Source organism: Apaloderma vittatum, unplaced genomic scaffold, assembly GCF_000703405.1.
Source record: "Apaloderma vittatum isolate BGI_N311 unplaced genomic scaffold, ASM70340v1 scaffold8420, whole genome shotgun sequence".
In the NCBI taxonomy this organism is placed as follows: domain Eukaryota; kingdom Metazoa; phylum Chordata; class Aves; order Trogoniformes; family Trogonidae; genus Apaloderma; species Apaloderma vittatum.
Genome location: NW_009692844.1, coordinates 86,786 through 113,651, shown reverse-complemented (window position 1 = coordinate 113,651; position 26,866 = coordinate 86,786). Strand labels below are relative to the sequence as shown.

General features: G+C 36.4%; 1 protein-coding gene across 1 annotated transcript in view; it reads left to right on the top strand.

Moving 5' to 3' along the window:
* Window positions 1–26,866, top strand: part of LOC104275126 (glycine receptor subunit alpha-3-like) — a 62,472-nt gene that overhangs the window by 5,410 nt on the left and 30,196 nt on the right. The window contains exons 3-4 of the mRNA XM_009871025.1: window positions 14,667–14,890; window positions 17,759–17,841. Coding sequence (XP_009869327.1) covers window positions 14,667–14,890; window positions 17,759–17,841 — 307 coding nt within the window. The remainder of the gene's footprint in view (window positions 1–14,666; window positions 14,891–17,758; window positions 17,842–26,866) is intronic.

Here is a 26,866-nt window from a genome sequence, read left to right as displayed (position 1 = left end):
GCTGAACCTGCATTCTGAGCAGACAGCATCATATTACCCTCCCCAGATACAACATCTATTTTCCATATTGTCAGAAATTTTGTAGGATGCAGCCAAAGTGTACTTGGAAAAGCGTGTTGTGATGCATGCAGTGTGTGTTTTAGCGAACAAAGAGCATCATTTGTTTTCAAATGAAAGAAAAAACAAGAGCCCTATATTGGTTTTATAATCAGCAACGGAAAACATTGTTGTGTATAGTTCTGTTCTGAAACTTTTAATCTAGGATAACTTTTTAGAATTGAATCTTGCAATTCAGATACTGTGTGGTGGAAGATACAAGGTAAAACACTGGCTGGTATTACAACAATATGACAGCATGATGGAGCAGAGAGGGACAAGGAGATGTTAGACAAGGTAGCACAGCCAACTCCTGTCCATCTCACTGAGTTAAAGCTGTGCCATGGTACCAACTGCTTGCAAAAGCTCATCGGGGTGCCCATTGCATATCACTGATGGATGTTGAAGAGAAGAGGTGTTTTCAGGTGCCTATTGGGAGGGAGACCATTCATAAAAACATAAGAGTCAAGTATCTAATTTGCTGATAAACCATAATAGATGGTGCAGCAGATGGACAGGTTGGGTGATTCTATGCATGGAAGAGGTTAGTACAGGTGGTGCTGAACATAATGGTTATCAGGTACCAATTACACATCCTTACACAAGTCAGAAATTAGGAGACATAATCTCACTGTATTTATCTCCTGTTCTCTGTGAAGCTTATGAGGATGATTGTACTATTCTGTATCTTTTCCTAACCTTCACCTTCTGTGTTATGAGAATATTCTTGTACTATTTCCTGGCATCTATACTGGTCTTTTTTATCAGGAAATAACTCCAGCCTTTTGGGCATCTTTTGTGACTCTAAAAAAGTAAAGGAAATGTCAAGTTTTCCTTTTTTCCCTCTGATAGTTTACAAATGATTCAGAAAAAAATAATAGGCAGTGTTTGGATTGGATCATTCCAGAATTAAATTCCAGGAATGTGGGCAGCAAATGGGATTTGCACTGAAGAAAAGAGTTTTGACTGCTAGATTTGGTTTAGGTTTGAACTAGCAAAAATGGTTGATTAAATTGATTTTTAAAAGTCACCAGAAGCTTTGCCTTTTCTGGAATTGATGACCTTTGCAGAAGCTAGTGACAGGCATGTTTCCCTGGCCCCTGAAGCCAGGGGTTTGTAAACTGTTTTTAGAAGCAACTTTCCAGTGAGTTAGGAGGGAGCAGTAGTGTTTGTTCCTTGATTCATAGAGTATGATTATGTTATTTGAAAAGGAGGCTCTGTTACAGGGATGGTTGCCACATATTTGACACTTGAACACCAGTATATTTAACATGAATATATACAGAAAAATAGAATTATAAACTATGAATCAGTACAAAAATTAACAAATAATCTTATTAAAGATTGAGTTAATCTTTTTTATTTGTCCCTGTAAAACAGTAACAAAGAAACACAAGACCAAGTCTCAGGTTTATTTTAGATAGCATCCCGAGGCCAAATTGTGATGAAAGCTCTAGAGATATAGTGCATTTTTCTGAGAAAACACTGGAAAAACAGCAAGGTCTTATTTTCAGGTCTCAAATCTTGCCATTTCTGGATAACCTTTCAATGATTTATGAAGAATTGAAACTTTCCTTATTAAAGAAAATTATTTCATGCCGTCACATCTCTAGATTGTCTGTAAAGTTACAGTCTACAATAAGTGATGCTGTAATGAAGAAAATCTGCTTGAAAAAGTTTCTGACATACATGATAGTTTTAGATGGAAGAAGTACTGTCATAGGGGATTCGAGTCAGTCAGTAGTAATGGAAATGTAAAAGTGATGCAAGAACTGAAAAGGATTATATTCTGTGCATGAACAAGTCACAGGTCTGAAAATATAGAAAAAAGTATCTACAGTAAAATGGATGTTCAAACCAATAGTTTTCACTGACAGCAGCCAGGTAATGGGCGCAATCAACATGAAAGTGTGGTCCTTTTGCAAAAAAAAAGGTGTATTTAAAGCAGAATCTAGAAATATAATATACCAGAAGAGTTCTGCAATGAAATGCTAAAATTCTCATTTCAGTTGTTCTGACTGGGTTCATTTTTGTGGTTGAAATCCATAATTTATTTCAAGATTTTTTGGAAGAAGGTGAATTGGAATAGGTTTGTCCCAGTGAGGCCTGGTGACTGAGTCACAGCTAAATTCTGTAATGTTTGATGGATCTTGGAGCTGAAATTCATTGGGATTTCTATGCAATATGGAGAATAAATATCTAAGTCAGAAATAAAGACTGCTGCTTCCATTTAATTTTCCCTGCTTTTGTGAACAGATCATTGGATCTTAATACCCATCTATAAGGGCAACTTAAGACTAATTTCAGACCTGTGTGGTGCTGTCAAGCTTTCCAGACATAGTTTTTATTACTTATTGGTAAGAGACAAAAGGGAATCTCTCACGTTTCCCACTATGCAAGAATGGTGTTTCTAGACTATGGCACATGCAGAAGATGGGCACACTGACCTCATGTGTGAAAGCTGTAGGCAGAGCATGACAACAGTTTTCTCATTTCAAAGCAGGCTGCTCTTTACTGATCCTATTTTTGTGGTGCTTGAAGATGCAGTTCCATACCAACCAGTTACAATAACTGAAGAGAACTGCATTCAGATTTTTAAAAAGCAAACACTGATAGTCTTTGCTTCCTAAATTTTAGCAGGATTTTGTCATTCAGTTTAACAAAAGACTAAGGCATGATGCTTAAACACTTTAGTGCTCTTTGCCAATACATAAATCCACAAACAAATGTCTTCAGTAATGAACAATAGCCACAACAAAATGTTAAACGTTGAATAAAGTTTTCAAGATTCTTCAGGAAAACAACTAGCAGTTTATAGTCCCAGCTGTCACATCTTAGGCCAAGTGCTGACAGTCGAGTGGCTGTATCCACTTGTTTGAGCTGTGCATCCACAAATCTCTCCTCACCTACCACCAAATGCATGCAGTATCTTCTGCTTTGACTTCCTAGTCGTGAGAGAAATGTCAAATCAGGTATATGACTTCTATACCAACTTCAGGTATATCCAGTTCTAGAACATATCAGTCAGAGACTGTTTCATAGGTCTAGGGAACAGGCAGCAGTGGTAGGCTTACACTTGTTGCTGGGCAACATCTGCTTAAATTCTTACTTACATTAAGGGAAATCTAGCTAGAAACATTTTTTCTTACCTCATTTGAATAAAAGAATAAATCCAGGCCTGCAGTTGCCTTAGTACTTTAAGCCTAAGAGCAAATGTTTTTTTTTTATCTAAAATAGGTAAACATTTACCAGTATAGATGGCATAATGAGCTCTTCCAGACATACTGTAGGGATTTTTTTCTCTCTAGTCCCTTCTCACCAAAATTCTTAAAGATTTTACAAAACATTGTACAATACAGAAAGCTGAGCATCTCAATTTAAAAGCACCAAATTTTCCATTTCCCCATAGCCACCTATTACAATCATTAAGAACAGAAGACTTGAAGGGACCTCCTACCTCAACAGTGCAGCTACTGCAGATAATTTTACATTATAATTCTATTCATCATCTGTTTTAATGCTGTCTAAAACCCAAATGGTTTCTTTACATGCCAGTCCTTACAAAAGTTTCTTCCAGAATCTTCATCTCCTCATTCCAAGGAAGACTTAGCCTTTAGCCAAATTTTTATATCCTGTGCTTGCCTACACCCATCTGATCTTGTTCTAGAAAAGCTGGAGAAAAGCTCACACCTCTCTTACCTCTTAGCTATGCTCGCTGACATTGATTCTTCTTTCTCTGACTGCTCTTTCTCACTTAAAGGAAAAGCCATGACTTATACAGTGCTGCACTATGAAAGCCTATGGCATTACTCCCATCCCTCTAGCATTTTCTTACTTACTTGTACTTTTTTATATTATTTTTTCAATCTATTTAAATAGCAGCTATCAAGTTAGCTGTTGCTAAAAGTCTATGTCCTGCTATACCAATTGCAGCATTACCCAGAAAAAGCTGCGAAGATAAATAATTTACAAGATGAGATTCACTTAGTCACTATTGCAGAAAATCTGAGGATTTGTGAAAATGAAATTGTGACATCACTACATAACTCTGTTCACATTGTATGAGGTATACGGTTTATAAATTTCCATATTTTGTTGCAATCATACAAGATTAATTCCATTAAGGTTATGATTATATAACACTCATGTTGTTTCTGTAGTTTATAAGAACACATACCAATGTTAAAAGACTAGGCCTAAAGAAATAATTTTTCAAATATCTATAGTATAGCTGCCTCATGATGTGCACTTAAGAAATGGAAGTTAATCTCATCATGAGATATAAGGATTTCATCCCTAACTCCCATTAACACTAATAGGACTTAAGTCCATAAATCCCCATCTATCACTGTAAGAGTATAGCCTTTCTCCTTTATTTTTGCACAAACTTCAGATTTACCAACACTTATTTACAAAAACAAAAGCTACTGTCAACTTTAAAATAACTGTTAAATGAAGCTGAATTAGGAAATGAAATTGTCACCTTTGTTCCTAATTTCTGCTCTTGACTATAGCAAATATGTGCTGGAAAAGTCCTCCAGTATAAGCACTTTACACCAAGCACTAACTTTGAAATTCTTTCCTTTAATAAGTTTGACTTATTTTGGCATCATTTAAAAATTCAGTTCTCCTGTCATGTCTTCATTCTGTTTGTTCTGAATACTTGGTACTTCATGCATTCTTGGTGTGCATTTTTAGTTACAATAGCCAAAGTAATCACTCAGCATAAAGAGCTGTGCACTCAGATTTTTTATACATCATACCCATACTGCAAAGACACATCCTAAATCATATCCAAAAAAGCTGAAACTATTTTATAATGCTTTAAAAATAGATAGTAAAATTATACATTATTCAGAGAGAATACACAGCATGCTGTCAGATATGGTCATTAACAGCTGGCAGAACAAAAAGTATTATGAGACTGTGATTCAGACTTTAATTTTCTTTCAGAGTCAATATGATCAAAGAAAGATATGGGCTGATATACTCTTTTACTGGCATGCCCCTCCCTATGACATTATTGGCATTAGAATGATGGTGCCAGATCTCTTTTTTTTTTTTCCTTATGTCCTTCTAGATTTTAATACTAATTTACACAACAGAAGAACTCGGCATCACTGAGACAGTTTGGTTCAACAGCACAAAATAGCCTTTACAGAATCTGCTTCACTTATCACTTCGACCTCAGCAGGCCAAATCATCTCCTGTAGCACAAAAAAAAATGGATTCTGCAGCTTCACTCACACCCAAAGCACTTTCTTCTGTCCCATCAGCTTGTTAACCATTTTATCAAGGAAGCATTACCCTGTAATCTAGGCTCACCAGACAGGTGCCTCTAGACAGGATCTACAGATTGTCACCTTGCTCCCTCTTTCCAAATTGCAGGTAAACCCCAGCTCACAGGTTTATCTGCTCCTCTGCTTCTAGTGCTCCAGCTTGGAAAGTCTTTTACTTCCTCAACAGCTTCATCCAGGGCTTTTGACACAGTGAAGCTACCAAACATCAGCTTCATCTAGCTGCAGCCATCTCCAGAGTTCAGAAAGGTCGCAATTTACAAGCCTCTACAGAACATCACCAAACCCTAGGAGTAAATTTAATCCCATATCTTTCTTTCCCAGAAAAAAACCAGCCAGATACCTCCCTAAGACATTTCTTCTGAGAGACTGTAAGCCAGTGTGAACAGATACTGATCAAACACTTTATCACAACCATGAAGATATTGAAGATGAATTAAAAACAAAAGTATTGAACACATATAACTGAGAAAAAGTAGGTATTCAGTATTTCTACTTTATCTGGTTTTTTATGATAAACCAATAATCTTCAGATGCACTTCTGGGGAATCTGAATTTATTCCCTTGCTTTAAAAACTAAGACGACTTTACATTGCCTAATCTTTCAGTCACTAGATTTCTTTATCAGTTAATACATTTGCAAAATGTAAATGCATAGGAACATATGAAAGCTAATTTATTGGCATAACAGGATTAGTTAAAGACGATTCTAGCCTGCTTTCCATCTACAAACATTGTGTGCTACAATGTATGGAATCTCTCACAATCTTCTTTTTATTTGCTCTATCTTCTTTATAAATTTAAATCGAATTAGGGTTTAGCTACTTGACTCCTAGAAGAATTGAAGGGATAGAATACTGAAAATTTGACGTTTCTAGTCAGTCTTTATTAGTTCCCCATTTTGCAATACATTTTTCCATATTTTGTGAGTGTTAAAAAACTAGTTACTCTAAAGTTTCAGAAAACTGAATATTTAAAATATGTAATTTACATTCTGGATATAATATATATCATGTATAATATAAAATACATATAAATAACACAACACTTTTTGAAGTATATGTTTATACTGGTTAATGTTCATTTTGGATGATTTTACTACAATTTTTAAATATAACAAGACGGTTTCTCAGCTTAGCAAAATACAGGAAAAAGTTTTTGGAGTTGTTCTTGTGACTATGGTTCTGGTATGCTTGTAGTATTACAAACCACGGTATTTGAGATCTATCAAAATAAGATTAGGATTAGCTTTTCAGTGAGTAACCTCTACTTCCACCTCCTTCATCATGGACCTAGTGGAAGTCCATGAGCTTGACATTTCTTCTTTCTCCCTCGCTACTCATCTAGACCCACATGCTCTGGTTCAGAAAGTTAATTTCTTCATGAAAGGAGCCGGTTAGCAAATGCATACTGAATGGAATTCATAGCTGTTCAAGTTTTATTTAGTTGCCTAAGTGCATTTAGTGTTTCTAGAGACGGCATTAATAACGCCTAAGAGTTCCTGGGTTGCCTAGGCTAGTAGTCATGTCACAGGATTGCAGGAGACATGTCTTTCTGAGCCAGCAGCCAAAGGGCAGAATATCTTGGGACTTTTCAAATGCCACTAAATGTCTTTGTGTAGCCAAATGAATTGTTCCCTTTCTCAGTAACAGCACAGTTCAAACTCACATTAACTTTTATGTTTTTCAATGTCATCAGTGTAGTACTTCTAAAACAGCATGATTTTCCTGACAGACTTGTTGGTGTACTTCATGTCTATGAATAAATTTAAAGGTAACTCATATCTAAAAAAGTTTTTTAAAATTTCACATATATCCCTTTCCACAGCCCATTTTAGCAGGTATTGAAGCTGCTGGAGATAACAGGCCTTGCTTCTTTACATGAGCTAGTTCAGCTTTTATTTTACCCTACCTGCCCTATTCTAGACAATATCATATTTACCTACCAACACAAGAGATACTGCAGGGAAAGTAAGTATGGAAGTCTCAGATTACTATTTGATCTAATTAGGTTGTATTTCCATGAGGAGACAAAAGGGAGGATGATTTCAAATACAAGTTTTCAATAAAGATTTCTACTGTTAGCCCATTCAGCCACTCACTGTAACCAGTTTCTAAATGCTAAAATATAAAATGTATTCATAACAACATGGAATATGTAGCACCAAAAATTCATGTGAACAAATGAATAATCTCAGAAAAACTCAGCTTTTCACTTAGCAAGAAATACCTTCTGCTGTTAGAGCAAAAGAATCTTCAGGGACACATCATTTGTCTGCAGAAAAAAAAATACAGAATCTTTTGCCAACTGAGAACATGGCAAAGATCAGCAAAGACGGAGATGTTTTTTCATGTAATTGTCATGTCCATTTTCATCTAACCCCTCATACTACTCTTTGAAAGTGCAAATATTTTAAAAGCCCTTGAGCTAAAGCTTAAAAACAATTACATTGAACAAGTTGCAAAATGTGATTTTAGTGTATTTCAGGAGTTGGGAACACACAACTTCCATTAAGAATGGAAGTAGTATATTCAGTCTTCAATTAATGAGTATTCGAGGACATGCATAAGAGCTGTGACAAACATTATTATACTGCATGTCAGTACTATGTTTAATTAATTTTTTAAGAGTAAACATCCTAGGTATTAACTAGCTTTGACTTTTGATGTGATGTTTTTTTGTGAGCACAGAAATTAAAATCCAGACAATGCTACTGATAATAAAACAGGAAAAAATCCTAACACTAAAATTAACTGAACCTGTCCATTCTAACCCCTGTGGAAAATAAGTAGATTTTGCAGCACACTGTTGAAATCCACAAATTTTGAATGTTTTGTAATATAGACATGGGAGCCAGAAGCTAAAAATTGAGTCCTCAGAGAAATTACTTTCTATATTCTTCCTCTTCTAGCTATGGGTTGAAAGAGAAAGACCAATAGCTCTGTACTAATAAGCATCCTATAAGTGACCCCATACTTTTAGTATTTTTTTTGTAGTCACAGAACAGTTGTCATCTCCTAAACCTTTAGCAGTGATAATAAATATTACTCAACCCAGAAGAAAGCAAGCGATATTTGTCTGTCACAGGCAGGATATTAACGGAGTCCATACCACTTCAGAATCCGAGGTCGTGAAAGCAGGGGACACTCGTAGGAAATGCATTTGTGCACAAGTAGTGTATACTCTTATTTGCTGAACTCTGAGTTTGGATTTTCTATGGGAATGTGAAAATTCTGAGATTAGAGGCAGCAGTTTTGAAGACCAAGTTTTAGCTAGTTCTTCCAAGTAAATTCTAATTCTATTGAGATCAAAACTAGTGTTGTTAAGCAGTTATCAGAGTGAAACTCTGCAAAGGAATTGGGTAAAATTTAAACAAAACTTTAACAAAACTACTCACAGGACACCCACCTGGATACCTAGTAGTTCAGAAGCATAAGAAAAACAAACAAAAAGAAACAAACAACACCCCCCCCTCCACCCCCTCCCCCGAAAGATTAAAAATATTAATGAACACCTTAAAATCTGCTTTTATACATCCATGGAAAAAGAGAGAGCTCTTCATCCAAAAGTCATCAACAATCTTTTCTGAACAGCTCAGATAATTTCCTAAAGCTTCCTGAGATCAGAGGCAAGTTAGTCCTCACCCAAATCCCTAAACCATCTGGCCTGTCCTGTTTAATAGTGGAGGTAAGAGCACCCACTATTTTCAAAGTAGTCTAGGATTAGAGATTTTATCCAGGAACCTTACTGCTCATCTTCAGCCTCCAAGGGCTCAAATCTAGAGATCCTAATCACCAACAAAGTGCTAAACCAACTAACTTGGGGCAGAACTTGAAAGTTTTCCATGTCTTCATATATGGAGCTGCATACTTGCTCTCATACATCAAAACTGTAAAAGTCAAAGGATTTAAAAAATTAAACATTGCAAGAGGAAAGCTTTCTCTTAAGGCCCCTGGATGAAGACATACCTTTCTGAGGGAGGAATCCTGTGGTTCTAAAAAATTAACAAAGATGCCTCGAGGGAGTAGTGCAGTACTGCAGTAGCTCCCAGCCTCTCTATGGGTTTTCTAATTCCAAAGTGAGGTCATCCTTAGTTTTACCCACTGCCAAAACTAAAAAACAAGTCAAGTTGCATGGGTTTCAGAGACTGAGATAGCAACTCACTAGTAAAAATTTAAACTATTAATATATTCTGTAACGTAGTAGCTTTTCATGCACTAACAGTGAAAATGAGGAAGTAAAACTGAGAGAAAAGATAACCGTGACAACTTGGGCCCACCAAGTCCCCACATGATACTACCTTTGTATTAGTATAAGAAAATCCAAAGGAATTATTTACTTTTTGGGAAATTTTCTGTGATGGTTTTCTAAAGTTAAGAAGAAATAATAAAATCTACCTATGGTAAACCAGGAAAGCAAATGTTATAAGCGGAAAACTCATCTTAGAAACTGTGAAGTAAAAAAGTATTATATTTTTATTGTGATTCCACTTGAGCAACCTGATTTAGAGGGAGTCCCTGTCCATGGCAAGGGGTTTGGAACTAGATGATTTTTACGGTCTCTTCCAACCCAAACCATTCTATGATTCTATGATTCCTTAGTGGTAACAAGTTTAGTACGATATTGGATTGTGCAGCATTCATCTGGTTCAGAAAACAACCATTTGCTGCTTAGTCTTCCATTTTATCTTCCAGTTGTGGAGTTAGTCTTAAGTCCGTTTTTTTTCCCCACAATATTATATCACAGTTAAAATATTAAAGGTAAAATTTCTAAGCGCTTTTAATTAGACTGTTGCAGGCATCCTATTTAACGAACTACTTCAAGATTAAGAAGTCAAAGTATATAATATAAAATGAGTAAGGCAATCATAATATTTTTTAGAACAAAGGCCAAACATGTTTTTCATTTACCAAAGAAAAAAAAAAGGGAAAATGAAGTGACATATGCTCTACAACATTCATTTTTAGGTTGCTATACTGAGGATGTTGTGCTGAAACTACTAATACTATTTCACTAGCAATAACTCAGCACATGATAACTTCATTTTTTTATTTTTTTCCTTTTTTTGAGGGGGAAAGTGGAACAGAAGGAGAAGGATAACAGCACACACACATAGTTGTATGGCCAAATAGTGTCATTCCCATTGGGGTGATAAACAAATCCAGTAAAACCAGTAGCCCACTGCAATTACTATTTACTTAGAAGTAGCTTTTCAAGACATTGGTTACTTTTTTATGCCAGCATTCCCCTGGGTCTTATTCTTCCTGATACATATTCGTCTCCCTTATAACATCTACTTAAACTATTTTAATAATTCCCTGTGCTCCCATGACTCTAGTAGTTCTTTCTAGTTCTGCCTGAATTCTACTCCAGGTGACCTGGCTAACTTTCATTCCTCACTTCAACTTTCACATGAACAGCTCTTTCCAGTATACCTGGGATATCTTCTTAGGAAAAGAGGATCATATCCAGATTTCATTACTACAAAGTGACATAGTTATCAGGTTAAAAAAATTCTTCATGAGAACAGTATTACTCATAGTATCTTTAAATTTACTCCTAGCAGTGTTCTTGGAAAGTCCATAAGTTTTCCGTATTAGAATTTTACAGTGAGCTAGAGCAAATAAAGCAAGAATCACCTGACTACATTGTGCAAAAGACAAGTCTAGATTTCACTTGGATGGCTATGTTAGTCAAAATTATAATAGGATTTGGAACTGCAACAGGTACAGTTCTGGAACATTCATTTATGCATGAAAATTTGATGATTTGGTTCAAATAACAGCATTCAGAAATATGAAAGCAGGTGATATGCAATATTCAAATAAAGGGCACATTTTGGAAATTTACTTCTACATATCTCTCAGATCAAGAAGGATTCCACATACAGTGTATATTAAAAATGCATTAAAGAAACCAGTGAGAGTTATGCAATTAATATCTTGAGGATTAAGGCAAAAGTTTTCATAAAGCAGACTAGCTGTACTCTATATGCTATGGGAATATAGCTCTATCTATATCAGTTAATGAAGAAGAAATCAACATATTCTGTAAGTATTTTAGAATTCTCTGTGTGCTGGGAATTGCTAATGAAAATGTTAGTACGAGAGTCTATGACGGCCTTAACCTTAACGTGGTCAGCAAAGACAAATTACCTGATCTCCTAATTTTTTATTTTATGGATCACAATGAAAAAGAAGAACAGTAATCTGACCCTCTAAGAAAGTTTGCCTTGTGACTAAGGGTTTTCAAGGACAGTGGAGCAAGTGCAGACCCATAAAAAACCCTCATTCTGTAGAACCAGGGTACAGCAGCTGTTCAAATGATGGCAGCTTTGAGATTATAGAAGCCACCATGGAAGTCACCACAACTTAAATGATGATTTTTCTCGCCCCTCAAGGAAATACCCCAGCACAGAGTTATTTGAGTTAGGAGTCATGCCTCCAGGCACGTAGTACGTGACAATATTAATCCTCTTGTAGGAAAACAAAGCAATTCTGGCAGATTAATTCTGGCTTCTGTGTTTGTATCAAACAATTCTACTTGCTTAAAGCAGTTAAGCCTTAATGCTCACAGTGTGTAATTGTAAACTGAGACAATGAATATTTGTCCTTCATACAACAGCAGTCAAATGTATCTCCTTTTGACGGATTAAACATTTTTTTAGTGAAAAATGGGAGGCAATTTAAATCAGACTTTTCAAGAGAGAGAACAATTTAAAAATAGTTTCAGATATTTCAACGAAAAATTTAACTAGGATTTTTTTCATCTTAAAAGCTGGAAAGAATTTAAACCAATAAACATCAGGCAAACTGACATACAGAATAACTTGGTATGACCTCGAACAGATTCTTCCATTTGTCTTCCTCCAATTTCCATTTTCATTTCAACTTTCTGTTACGTGTTTTTCACCTGTTCTGTCTTATACATATGAGAAGTCATAACAAATCCCACTCATAAGGCCATCGTAGTCTAGAGGGGAAAATAAAATAAAACGACATACTTCAGGTTATATAAATTAAAAGGTAAAGCTTAGGTTTGGCTGAAGTTCAGGCAGAGTCCTGAGAGCTGCAGTGCTTACACCCAGTCCCCCAGGTTTGGAGCTAATGTTTTCTTCAGTGCAAGGATTCCACATAGTGGTACAGGCGGTGGAGCTCTCACTGCTCCCACATTCTGCTTCTTCCTGGCCTTTTGACTGCATACAGGAATTTGGAAGGGGAGCTCGTATGGATGTCATGCAAAGAAATAAGGGTATTTCAGCAGGTATTATGTCTTCTTGTTGCATGGAAGATGTCAAAATGTCAGTTCTAAGACACAAGCTTGTCTAAGGGTTTTGGCTTACTTTAGGAGAAAAAGAAAAAAAAGCAGCTTGTTTCCACATCTGTAAGGTACAAATCACTGTCTCTGTTTTCATCACACTATGGTTGCAATTATGAAAAATATCAACAGCTTAAGAACTTTTTATGGCTCTTGAGGCTGTCACTAGCCACAATGACAAGGAACGGAAATTTCTTTCAATCCTTTTCTGAAAGGCAGATTAACAAATTAATTAACAATTTATTTTTTTTTAAAGAGTAACAAATCCTGTGCCTTTTGCACCTGACATTTAATGTTACATGCTTCCATTTGACTAGAGAGTCTTTTTCATGTCTGTTGAAAATAATGATCTGAATTAATTTCATTCTCCAGGTGTAATTTTCCGCTTGCTAGCCTCGTCTTGAAAATTTATAAGGTTGTATGAATATAAAATCCTCTGCTGGGACTTTCTTTATACGATATGCAGTATTTTCTGATTATCAAATAATAAATGCTTGCTAAGCATATTTTAGCATATACGGCTACCCTTACTCAAGCTGAGTAGTTAAATTGACCAAAAGAGCAGGATGCTGAAGATATAAAAAACTATTTCTCATGAGTAAATGTTGCATATTGAGGTTCCTATTGTCCTTTATTATGTCTGTTGGCATAATTCTCATAACTATGTAGCTGCGTATTCCAAATTTCATAAGACCATATATTGATACAACACTGGAATTTTAACAGTACCCCCACTTTGTACACCAGTGGAGTTTTGACTATTTATTCTAACCACTAGTAAGTTTGAACCCATAGTTCAAATTAATTGCTCAGCCTTGAACGCTTTATTTCCCACCCTGACTCAAAGATTTCTTTTCAAAATCTATTATCATTGTCTTTTTTAACAATAAGCAAGTGATGTTATTTACTTCTATCACATTCAGAAGTGTCATGTAAACTTTGACAACCAGCTTTCATGTCCGCTCTGCACCTAACATGTCTTTGTTTTTATTTTAATCTTCTTTCGTTAATGCAGTAGTGAGAATAAATGAGGAAAGTCATGTTATCATTGATAAAAGTATAGTCCCTATCTCCTTATGCTTAGTGTCTCGATTCTCTCAGTTCTTGACATAACGCAATGAGATGATAATACTTGCTTTTACAGATAGTTTCCTCTTTCAGAATGATATAGTTTTAAGAAAGAGTCCAGCCATAAATACATTGTCTCTGACACAGGGTATACACAACTCCAAAACGACTTCCATGAGTTTGAAGCACTCAGCACCCTTGATAAGCTAATTTATCATAAGAATTTGTATGATCTCCAACATATTTGAACAGAGGAGGAACATGTGTCCTCCTCAGACAGCTGTACGGCAACTTACTGCTCACACAGTTTTCAACAGGGAACTCAGTCACAGAAAGTCTATGAGGTGGGTCTAAAATATGTAAAGATTAGAGGGGGGAAAAGTAATTAACTCACCTTACAGTGTGACAGATTCTCACTGCTTAGAAGAGGGAAGTGGGAATGCCCTGCCCTGGAGCTGGGCATAAAAAGGTAAACCCATAAAACTCTTTATGCTTCTCTCATTTTGAGTTCAAGACAAACCTAATGTAGAAGTAGAGTTATATGAATCATAGAATGGCCTAAGCTGGAAGGGACCTTAGAGATCATTTTAATCCAGCCTCCCTGCCGCCAGGCGTGCCGCCTCTCGACTAGATCAGGCAACACATGGGGACTGAGCGAGAATCATGATGGTTAGTTTTCCTTAGCTTGAGATTTTTTCAAATACTCTGAAATGCATCTTTATTCTTATCCATTGTGTCCCCACTAATACAAATAGGTATCATGCTGGCATTCAACTAAGTAATTCTTTTGTCATCCACAGATGGACAGGGGATTACATGGCTAAGAAATGAAATAAAAGCTAAATCCCTGTGCTTGATAAAGCTTTGCTTGTTTTCTCTTTCATTCAGGATTACCGAGTGAACATATTTCTCCGCCAGAATTGGAATGATCCACGCCTTGCATACAGTGAATATCCAGATGACTCTTTAGATTTAGATCCATCCATGTTGGATTCAATCTGGAAACCTGATTTGTTCTTCGCAAATGAGAAAGGTGCCAACTTTCATGAAGTTACAACAGATAACAAGTTGTTGCGAATTTTCAAAAATGGAAATGTACTGTATTCCATCAGGTGAGCCTCTAATCAAATAATTAAAAAAAAGATGGATCCAAGAACTGCTAATGGATATCTTCAGTTGCTAGTGATGCAGAACTATCACTAAAATAGTGAGGTTTGAGTATAGAACTTTATCATTATTACTGTTCATTTTTAATACTAAAATAGAAGACGATCCCTCATTATGCATGCACATAGTAAAAATAACAAGAGAGTATCTCTTCCACTTTAAAGTACAGGAACTGAGCGTAGACAAGCTAGGACACTTGCACAGAGTAAATAAACCTGCAATATTATAAGCTGAGCTGGCCCATGCATAAGTTTCACTTGCTGTAGCCTCCAATGTTATGATAATCCCATGTTATTTCTTTTTCACCTTTTTGGATATTGCAGTTGCACTTCAACATGGAAGCATTGACCTGTTTGATGAAGCACAGCATTTAAAGAATAGTTCACTTACTGCTGGAGATGGAGAGAAAGGTGGAAAATATACTTTTGAAAAGGTTAAAAAAGCTGTAAGCAGTAGTCATAAGTACTGGCAAAACTTAGTTATTCTACTTCTTTTCTCCCTACTTTCTTTATATTAATACAGATATTAGTACGCATCTTATCTCTATCTTCAAAAACCTGTTCTAATGAGAAATACATTGGATATAAGTACTAGGCCATTCCATGATTCTATACTAATGCTCCGTTAGACTTGATATAGATTTGATGGTAATACAGTGGCCTATTTGTGTAAAATGCCACACTTTTCAAAACAAATATAGCTCTTGTCCACTTAGTGTTCTGTTTTGCATGCTTTTACAACACTTTATTAATGGATAACTGAACTTTTTGAAGAGACATCAGGACTTTGTCAAACAGTTTCTATACTAAGAGAAAAAGGAAACGTTTGTGATTTGTGTGGGTTTATCGGTGGCAAGGGAGACTCCTTCCTCCCTCCTTCCAGTGCAAGTGGGCAGCATCTTGTCAAGCTTACACAAGGAGAAGGGTTTGGGTTAAAATTCCTATGAGCATTTTGTATCCAAAAGACGGTTAGTCTGCCAGTCTGGGAACATTCTTCAGTCTCACAATATGTATTCTGACCAGAAACAGATGGAAAGCAAGTAAGAAACCATTCCTTTTCTGAATCCAAGTAGAAAGGAGAGCTAAATCAATTATCTCCAGACTGTCTGAGTCACCCTGAGAGGTATCATGAAATAGCCTCTCCTGCTCATCCTACTCCCTCCAGATACGTACAACATAGAGTATAGATACTACAACTCAACTGAAGCAAGTCTGGATTGCAGCTTCAACAGAATTCATACCAAGTTCATGGTCACAGGGTATGGGTGAGGAAAAGATGAGAAATATTATAATATCAAAGTATAAAAGCAAACATTGACTGTGATGAAATCAGATGTCAGATAGCTCCCATGTTTCTTACGGAGCCAGAAAATTTATGTCGCCATGATTTAACTAAGAGCTATTACAATTCCTGAAACAGATTTAAAATCATATAACTGGCATCTAGTTCAGTTGTTATGTGAATTTGTGTCAGTTAAGCTTTTGATGAGGGGAGACATGCTGATTGCTAATGTGCTGATATTAAAAGAAAAAAAAAAGATTTCTAAATTTTCTTTTTCCTCTCATTTCCAAACATCTCCTCCTCTCTTAATTACATTGCAACAATTCAATCAGTGAAATAATGAGAAGGTTCCAGTTCCCAATCCAATGAATACTTAATATAGAGTACTAAAAATATATTTGAAGCACAAGATAAAGTCCAGGTGCCTCTTTTATGAAATGACTTGCCATTTTACTAGCCTACTACTGAGATTTTTTATTTGGAACCTTGTGTTAATAGCATGGGAATAGAGCCTGGGTCTGAGTTCCCGTGTTGAACTCTCCCCCTGCAGCTCTGTCACTGGCAGGCTAAACAGAAGTTAGGGCAACAAACAATCAAAAACCTTTGGAGTGGGAAAAACTAGGGTATACAGCCATATGTGCTGCCTACTGCTCACTGGCCTTTAACCCCAAGGCCAAAACCAAGGTAATGGGTTTAAAAGAGGGTAATGGGAGAACAACCATTCTAGAAGAGCCTTATGTGTAAGGAATTAGGCTCAAGCCTCTCAACTTTTTGGAGAATGTTCTGTCAACTGAACTGATAAATGAATATGTGGCAAATTTTTCATGCAAGATATATTCTGGCAAGAGGAAAGATGAAGTGATGACCCTGTGTACCTAAACATGTCCAGTGAGGGAAAACATATGCCTTTACATCTTATGCTCTTCTTTCGCAATCTTCTCAAAGTATCAGTTTAAAGATAAGTTATTGTATTGACACAAAATGTAAAAATACATCTTTGGCCTATATGTTGCAAAGTATTTCCCAGGAAATATCAGGACTGATGTGAAACACAGCTGCAGTTCAAAATTACAGGCCTATTTCAGGCTACCATCAATATAACAAAAAGTTATCTTAAACCTTTGTGTTGACAGTTTAAGCACCTTATTTTAGGACAATAAGACATAAATTACTTTGCCACCATGATTTGCAGCTGACATCTGCTATGAAATTCTTGAAATCTGGGTAAATTTTATGTTAAGGATTTGAAATACCGTAACAGTACAATAATTCTGCTGCAGCATGAAAAAAGCAATCATTTAGAGTTCTCATGAAGTTTGGTCACCCTACTGAAAACTTGTTTTTTCCAAGAGTCTATAATAATTTTGTTCCACATTGTCATGCTAGGCTGAGTCAATATATATCCCTTTTGAGTGCTTTCTAACAAAAATACATATTTTCTTCTATTTCTATTGACTTCCAGTGTTTTCATGTGTTCTTCCTGTGCAATTCTATGAAAATTTTGTGGTATATTTTTAATTTTTTTTTTTCAGGTTGACTTTAATACTGTCCTGTCCGATGGATCTCAAAAATTTTCCAATGGATGTGCAAACATGTATAATGCAGCTGGAAAGCTGTAAGTTTGTGTAATGTATTATGTATTATCCTATAAATACTTTTGTAGTAGCCGTGCAGGGGATATAAAGAACACTTGTAGTGGTACAAGAAGAAATTTTCAATAAATAATCATCTATTTTACCAAAAGAATCTGTGAAACATACATGATTTTCAAAGGAAAAGGTACTTTCATCCTTACTTGTACTGAGGATTAACAGCTTTGTGTGTGTTTAATGTTACTGCTAAACTTAAGTACCCAATGCCAGTTTACCTTTATGGAAAATTTTTGCATACTAAATGGAATTCACCATTTAGTCTTCCATGTGTTCACACACACAGGAGGACACTACTGTGGGAGACCATAAAGAAAACATGAGAATAACTTAAGGAAGTGATTTATATTAATATCCTAGAATAAAAAACAACATGGTGTCCTTAAAAGCTGGAAACAAGTTGATATATACTGAGTCCCTGCTCTTCAGATTCCTGCCCTAGCTCTTCAGCAACCCTGTGTGTTATAGCCACGTCTCTAGTTTTTACTTAATCATCCTAGAAGGGATTAGGGAAAGGTTTACTACAGGAGAGAACTGTGGAAAATTGCAAAACATATACATGTATATGCCCATGTACCTACATAGAGTATGTCGCTTACGCAGCCCTCACACCTTCAGCTGGGGCTACACTTTGGATCAGTGAAACACCTCTCAAAAAAATCTTTCGTTATGAGGTGGAAGAAGTCCACACAAGGTATCATCTAGCTATGGACAAAATGGAAGTATGATCTGACCATCAACCGTAACACTGGAAACATTTCTAGCATCTTCCAAAGACTCTAGGCTCAAACGAATTTGTAGCAGCACAGATAACTTGACATAGAAAACACTCAGCAAAGCACAGAAAGGATAAAAGACCTAATGACTTTCTAGCTCAGAGAAGGTCTGACAGATTGACCAATCCAGGTGTTACACTAGAATTCCAATGGAAAAAGAAAATTACAACTCCATGTGTTTTAAAAAATCTCTTCATAAAGCCCTATTTATATTATTCACAAATATCCTGAAAGAAGAACAGAGAAGGTAAAACCAGCTTAGAGAAGACAGGCTTTGCACAATTCTCTTTCAGTTAACAGCAATACTTTTTTATGTGAAATAAAATTAGCATTTGTTAACTCAACCCATCATATATTGTACTTATCATCTCCCTTGATATCTCTCTTAGAATATAAAAGAGGATGGAAAGCATACAGCAACTATGCCATTTCTACACACACAGACAAAAAGACAAAATCAAACATTCTGTCAGATGCTATAATCTGAGCTAACACAGGATGTGTAAGGAGGAAGGCACCAATATGCATTAAATTCTCATTTCCCTTCTGATATAAAGCATTTGGGAATTGCCTTTTCTGTTTAAAATGAGAGGACTTTGGAACCAATTCCTAGCAGAAGGGTCCTCCTAGTGATATAAAGAACAAAAATAAAATAAGGGATAATTTGAAAGATTCCAGCAGTCTGAAGTTTGTGAAAATTGATGATGAGGGAAAAACAGATAAATAAATAATAAGTACTCAGATCTAGATTTGCAGTTTTAGAACCAATAACTAAAACATTTCAGAAAATAATTTTTTGCATGTAGGATGAACATAATAGATTATATGAAATATGTTATAAATTAGAAACACCATACATAATTTGATTAAAGAATTTCTTGGGGTTTTTCTTTTACTAGAAAAAAGTAGCATCTAAGACAAGGCTGAGATAACTATTTATCAGTCAATATTTCAGAATTTTGTTATGTGGATAATGGTATGCTTTTACAAAAGACTACAGGGTAAGTATGAAAACCAGTTCCATCTTTCATTACAATGGACAGATGGCAATATTATAAAGCAGGCTTTCAATATGAGGTCAATGGCTGAATCTGACAGCAGAATTTCTCTTGCCTAAAATTGAAAGAGAGTTATTTGCTGTGAATGTCAAGGAATTTAGGGCAATACTAGGCAATACATTCAGTATTTAAGGAAAACTCCACAGTCAGTCCAAGTGGATAATCCTACTAATAACCTATGTCAGCTTTAAAACTAATGTGACTAAACGAAAGGTTAATATGAAGCAGTTATATCAGAGTATAAACAGATGGCAGGTATATGCACTATACACACTTATGCTTCACACCAGAAGTATCATATCATTTGAACAATCAAAAGGTATAATTTTTTTAAAAGTGTTTTAAAAGTTATGAAATTGTTGCTTTAACAACTTCATAAAACTCAGCTGTATTTTTCCTCTCTTTCAGCCCTTGTGAGAACAGGTCATACAACAGCTGAGCATTCATGAACAAACAGGCATCTGTTTTGCTGTATAGAAACCTTGCAGGAGCTCACAATTTCCACAGACTGCGCCACAGGGAACCAATACCTATTAGTTGAATAGCACTGTAGAAGTTCTGCTGCATTTTCCAGCAGAACATTTTTCACTGAAGTCTTGTTTTTAATCATTCAGTTCAGTGGGAGTAAATTCCCTGCTGCACTTTCACTCAGAAGAAAGAGGCAATGTTCACAAAAGAAAAGCTGAACAAAACGCCACAGGGAACCAATACCTATTAGTTGAATAGCACTGTAGAAGTTCTGCTGCATTTTCCAGCAGAACATTTTTCACTGAAGTCTTGTTTTTAATCATTCAGTTCAGTGGGAGTAAATTCCCTGCTGCACTTTCACTCAGAAGGCAATGTTCACAAAAGAAAAGTTGAACAAAATACAAATGAGTGCTTCAAAATCTTCTCATTACTGAGAAAGATCAAATTTGACTTCATAAGGAAGCTACAAATAATAAAGTTTTCCCATATTGCCTTGTCTAATTCTATTTTACTTGTGACTCTAGACATTGAAAAATAGAGACTATGGGCAAAGTAGCTGGCATGAAGCAGAAAATTTTGCAGCATGAGGGAACTCTTGGTATACTTACATGTCTGATAGCAAAATAACCGGTTACGTTTGCGGGAACAAGACAGCCGTTCCCTGAAATGACTTTGGGACAGCACCAAAGTACATAGACACAGTGACATTATTTCCAAGCTCCTAGACCTTCAAGAGCAGGAATTCACCTGCCCCAAACCAGTTTTTCTATATAGGAAGGGAAACAGACACCTTGGAGAAGTTACAAAGCATGATGGACAGAAGACTAACTAAGCCAAAAATATGTTTTATGTGAGCCTAAACTCTGATCAAATTCCAAAACTTAGAAAAAGGTGAGCAGAAGCATTCAAATTCTGGCTAAAAATGAACATCCATTTCTCCTGAAAATTATAGAATAAAAAAGAAGATGAGTGCATTTAGCATTTTCCCAGGTTTCATGTCATATCTCCTGAGGTAAGAACCCTGAGAGCCTGAATCCATTCAAGCACCTCTAATTTCTAGGCCACAATCTCATAATCCTGTGGCTGTCTGGCTTACATTTTTTGGTGCACAGCGAGACAACTTAAACAAGGGGATCAAAGCATTAACCGTGGGGGTCAATGCACTGTCTGAGGAAGTGGAAGACTTGGGCTTTCAGACTGAGAACACAGTCCTCTCGTGACCTGAGAAAGTGATCTGCTCATCAGGCTGTGTTATAAAAAACACAGTGGTTGTGGGACCAGAACAGCAGCAGCCATGCTTCTAGATGTTTCTCTTTAAAGTGATGATCATTGCTGGTTTTTCCACTGAGTGCCAAGCTGGGTAGGACATTGTACAAATGTGAATTTGTAAGGCCCATTTATCTCACAGTTTCTTTAAAATATATCTGATATTGCAAGAGTTGCTCCTACATGTGTCACTAAGCAAATTAGACTATTTCTAACAAATCATCCTTTTCTTACTCATCTTACCACCAGGTTGCAAAGAGAGGCTGACAGTTTCTTATAAAGGACAGATCCTGCTATAAAATAATAATTTTCTTTAGTACCAGATGCCCTCCTTCAATACTGATACTGTTGCTCCAGTATAGAAAGCTTCAAGAGGAAAATTTATGTAGAGGTTTTCTTCCCAAGTAATATTTTTATTTTTAGCCAGCTCATGTAATGTTTTTTTCCAACATCACACTAAGCAGCTGGATTTGCCCCTGGTTAAAGTACTTCACTTATATCATGAAGTATGTGAAAAACATTTAAGTGGAAATGTCTTCTATTTTTAAAGGATTTATTTTACCAAATGATTTCTCAGCAGCTAGAATGAGCTGCTTTTGTATCTTAGAAAGGAAGCAAATAAAAATGCACATATGAAATAATCCCTTCTACATTTCTGTGCCTTATACGAGGACAGCCTATAGGCATGTGAGATAATTTTAGTTTTATTCTGCTTGAATAAGAGACAAAGAAATGTCAGCTAGACACGTATTTGTTTCTGTGGCCTGTCTCCCAGGAAAGAAATGGTTTTCTTTCATGTGCCAGAGTTTGTTGACTCTCTATTTTTAAAATTTCACTTTTATCTCACAGTATTCCTTTATTCATATATCACAGTTATAACTTTAGGTGACATTCAATATTCCTGAATTTTCAAAAAATAGTGAAAAGACTGACTCAGTTACAAAAGAAGGAATAGACTATGAAAAGTAGTGTGTGTAAGGGAGAAAGCATCTGCTCACCTCACAATTTTATTTTTATGCTTATTGTCACTTTAGAAATCAAACAATAGACTTCTTTTTTATTTTTCTGCCTTTTGATTTATGGAGGCTTTTTAGTCTTTCTAAGATATTAATCTCCTGTCTTTCTAATTTTTAGAGGAAAACTCACTCCATGCTGCAGGATGCTGTTACCTGAATATTACAATTTCTTTCCTCCCCGTCCCTGAATTGGAGATTGTGCAAATGGAAAGATCTGCAAGCAGACTACAGCAGGCTACTGCATTACAGAAAATGATGTGCATGTTGTTCCTCTCCCACAACAGCACAAAGACACCATAAGAAGGATAATAGAACTGGACTGTGTTTCTTATCTGCCAGAGATCCTCAGGTGTCTAGCTGAGTGGTACTAGTTATGGACACACGAGATCAATGCCTGCTTGTGCCTGAACGCATAGAAACCTCTTCTTTCCATTTCAGTAGCACTAAAGTTGTCAAAAACTCATCCTATGGTTTCTATTCTGCAGATGGGTGACTCAGCCCACTGTGTATATCTGAAGTGAAGCCTGACACACAGCTGAAAAAGAGGTAGATGTCTGAAGTCTTCAGCTCCCAACCCATGCGGGATTAAAGGGCAGTAGTAGCTGTGCAACTACTGCTGAATCCACAGAAACTAATATAAAAGTGACAACTGAAAATCTGTAGGCTTCTGCAAGGAATATTAGGTCTGAAAGACGTGATAGAGGGCTGGGCCTGAAATGTTATTCTTCTCTGAAATTCAGGCTAAGAGCAATAAACCTGTAACTCACAAGGGAGAGATTCTATCAGAATGACCTAGAGGACAGTGCAAGGGGCAGACCTTTTGCAAAGTGACTCAGAAGTACATAGAATAAAATCCTTCTTTCTTGGAGATCCAGCATAAATTTAGCCATGAAATGCATCATAGCTGATTTCTGATTCTAATATTTTTAGTGCGTAATGTATGTGAGAAGAGTTTATTCTAACCTGAAGCCAAAACCAGACTTGTTAGCTCTGCCATATCTTCCCCCTGCTGCGTTTCTTGGAATTTAGGGCATAATTCAAACTTCTGCCATGTTCTTAGGCATGATAATGTGCAGACAGCCTATCCTGAAGGCACATTGTCGGGATGTCTAACAGCACAGTAGTGAAATAACTTTAATCAACATGACTATAGTCCTTGCCTCAGCTGGATAAATAAAGAACTGCCTGGTCTGCTGATTAAATCCATTGCTACCCTTGGACCTGTATCTTACTAAACTTTAAAGAAATGAAATAAGAATGGAATTTAAATAGTTCACTGAGATATAAAAACTATAAAATAAATTTTGTAGTTGAACCGAACTCTCTTGTACAAAAATGTTAGATATTCATCTTAGTTGTTTCATGTCATTCATGTTTATTCACTGAAAAAGAGGGGAAGAGTTACGTTTTAGCATGCCTGTAGGTATTGTGAAATGACACAAGGGAAGCATGGCTTTCCTGGAATAAGTAGACTAAGTAGAAAATTGAAAAGATAAATCAGAATTCGGCTGGATCACAAGCTTGCTCAAGAATTTTATTCTTTATGGCTTGGAACAGTACTGTTAAGGGTGGTTAAAAGGAAGGAAGTTGGGAAACAAGACTGTGTCAGCAGAAGTAAAAAAGAGGATATTTTGGAATGCCAAGGCAGTTGTGGTTCAAAGGCGTGGAGTCTCTGAAAGTAAAGAGGAATTGCTGCCATGAATAACAAACCTTGTTCTTCTGTAACAGTGTAGCACTTGTTTTAGGGGGTCGGTTAGCTCAGTGGTTTGAGCGCGGTGCTGGCAACAAGGACCAACACCGAGGTCGCGGGTTTGATTCCCGCTCGGTCCCCATGTGTTGCCTGGTCTAGTTGAGAGGTGGCGTCCCTGCCCATGACAGGGAGGTTGGACTAGATGATCTCTAAGGTCCCTTCCAGCCTGTGCCATTCTATGATTCTATGAACAGCCTTGAGAAATGTTAATACTTTCAAGATGATTCAATAATTCTTCAAAGCAACCTTATTAGATGTCTGCTGTCTTGCCTATGAGACTATAGGCTTTTAATTCCTACAGCTGATACTGAACTGGCTAAAATAAAGTCATCTTCTCTTAGCATGCATGTTTACAGCTGGTATAAATAGCTTGGTTCCAATAGTTCTACAGCACCATATGGGTTGAATGGAACCCTATTTGTTTAAGGGAGGCTTTTTTCCTATACTTTCAAAACTAGATGAAAGAAAAGGTTATATTTATTATTAAGATTAATAACAGTGTTTAAAAAAAATTACAGATATGATCTGTTTTTAAGAGATAAGGTTTTTTGAAAAAGATAGCCAAACTTTTGCCTTGGTCTTGGTTTTCTCTTTACCAGGCACTGTAGTTGTCCTTGCTGCTTAAAAATATTTAATCAGGATCACATTCTTTTTCCCTGTATTTTTTCCTGAAACCTGTAATTGAACATGCTGAAAATTTTCACTAGCTAAAGAAATTCCTCTGCCAGCTAAAGACAAAAGTTAGCATGTCTATCTTGTGTAGATATTGTGTCTATCTTGTAATCTTTTTTGTGTAGATTAGATCAATTAAAAAGACTATCACTGCAATTTCATTTTATCTGATGTCCAGAGACTCAAAACCTTGCATCAACTATTCCAGGCACAGGTCCTGACAACTACTCTTCATTCAATGCCTGTTCTTTTCCACCTCCTCCCTCCATAAATGTAACCACATAGAGTTTTACTTTCATTTTTCCATACCATTTTTATCATCAGCTCTGTGACAGACTGCTTTCTAAAGAAAAATTTCTGTGGGCCAAATCCAACTTTCCCAATTGTTTCAGGCTTTCCACACTGTCAATTAACACTAAATTCTGCTTAGTTTGCCAGTTCTTCATATTTATGTCAGGCAGAGGTCTCATTCTGCCAGTATGTGATTCTAGCTAATTACCTGGAATGACTTCAGGCTCCTAAAAATGAGTTGTCTCTTAAAGGGATCAGTTTGTTGAGAGGCTACAGTTCCATTTTCCTGAGAAATGCTTCCTCTGTTAACCCTCTCCTACTGTCATATAATTACCAATAATTTATTGTCTCCTTTTACATTACAGATGTGCAAGACCTCAGACTTTGGTTAATAGAGTCCGTATTAATGTAACCTAATGAGTTCTGAAACGTCTGAACACTGCTCTTTTACAAAATAATTCAGGCTTCTTGTCCTTTCTTTCCAGATCTATGATAATACTAATCCCACAAAATCTAAGTGGTAATATCTTCATAGAATTATATAAAAGCAAACACCTGGACAGTAGCCAGACAATAACAAATACATTGCAAAATGCACTCTAATCCATCCACAGCAGCTTATTTGTGTCCCATAACACACACAGTCTGATATCTCTACTTTGTTTCTCAAATGTCATGCAATTACACCCTTCAAACTGAAGCCCTAGCACACTGCATTTCAGTGACAGAAGTCCTTATGAATCATAGAATCATGGAATGCATTGCATTGGAAGGGATCTTTGAAGGCCATCTAGTCCAACCCCTCTGCAGTGAGCAGGCACAGCTTTAACTAGATCAAGTCCCCCAGAGCCCCATCAAGCCTGACCTTGAATGTCTCCAGGAATGGAGTATCCACCACCTCTCTGCACAACCTCTTCCAGTGTCCACCTGATTTACTTTAGGTTGGCCTTGTCCTCCAGACCAGTCTACTAGATGATAGCCTCCATTGCTTTCAGCTGTTTCTATAGTATAAAAGAGTCAGTTTTTCTACCAGCGATGAAAAAGTAAGCTTCAACTTCATCTGCTAACTAGGCCAGTGACTGACTGTCATTTTTTCAACATTAAAATGTAGCATCTAGGACCTTCCTCCATAGCACTGTATTTCTGAATCACTAGAAATAAAAATATCTGGTAACAATTTATAACAGTCACTAAAACCACCTCACTGTCAAAAAAGAGTGACTCCTTCTAGTGAGAGGCTGCAGCAAATGCAAATAAGAAATAAATATGTTCTGCTCACAAAGCAACAGCAAGAGAGATAATATAGTAGGAATGAACAGGAAGAATTTACAAAGAGTAGGAATGACCAGTATGTAGCAGAAGTTTACCCTGCAAGTCAGATGTGCTCAGAAGCAGATTAACATTGTTTTTCTATCAGACACGTAGACTGTGACTCCCTTCAGGCACACACACCACTTTTCATGTGGAAAGCAGAAAACAATGAAAGCAAGGCACAGAGAGAAAACATCTTACACTCAAGTCTTATCCCTCAAAGAAGTCAGGATTCAAGAGCTAAGCATTTATGTCTACTAAAAAAATAAGCTCCATACATCTATAAGCAGAATTAATAAGCATTTAAACTTATGTGTAATTGATAAAAGTACTCTTCTGATTTGGCTTTGGGCCATCTCTTTTTATAGTAGAAGGCCATTGAA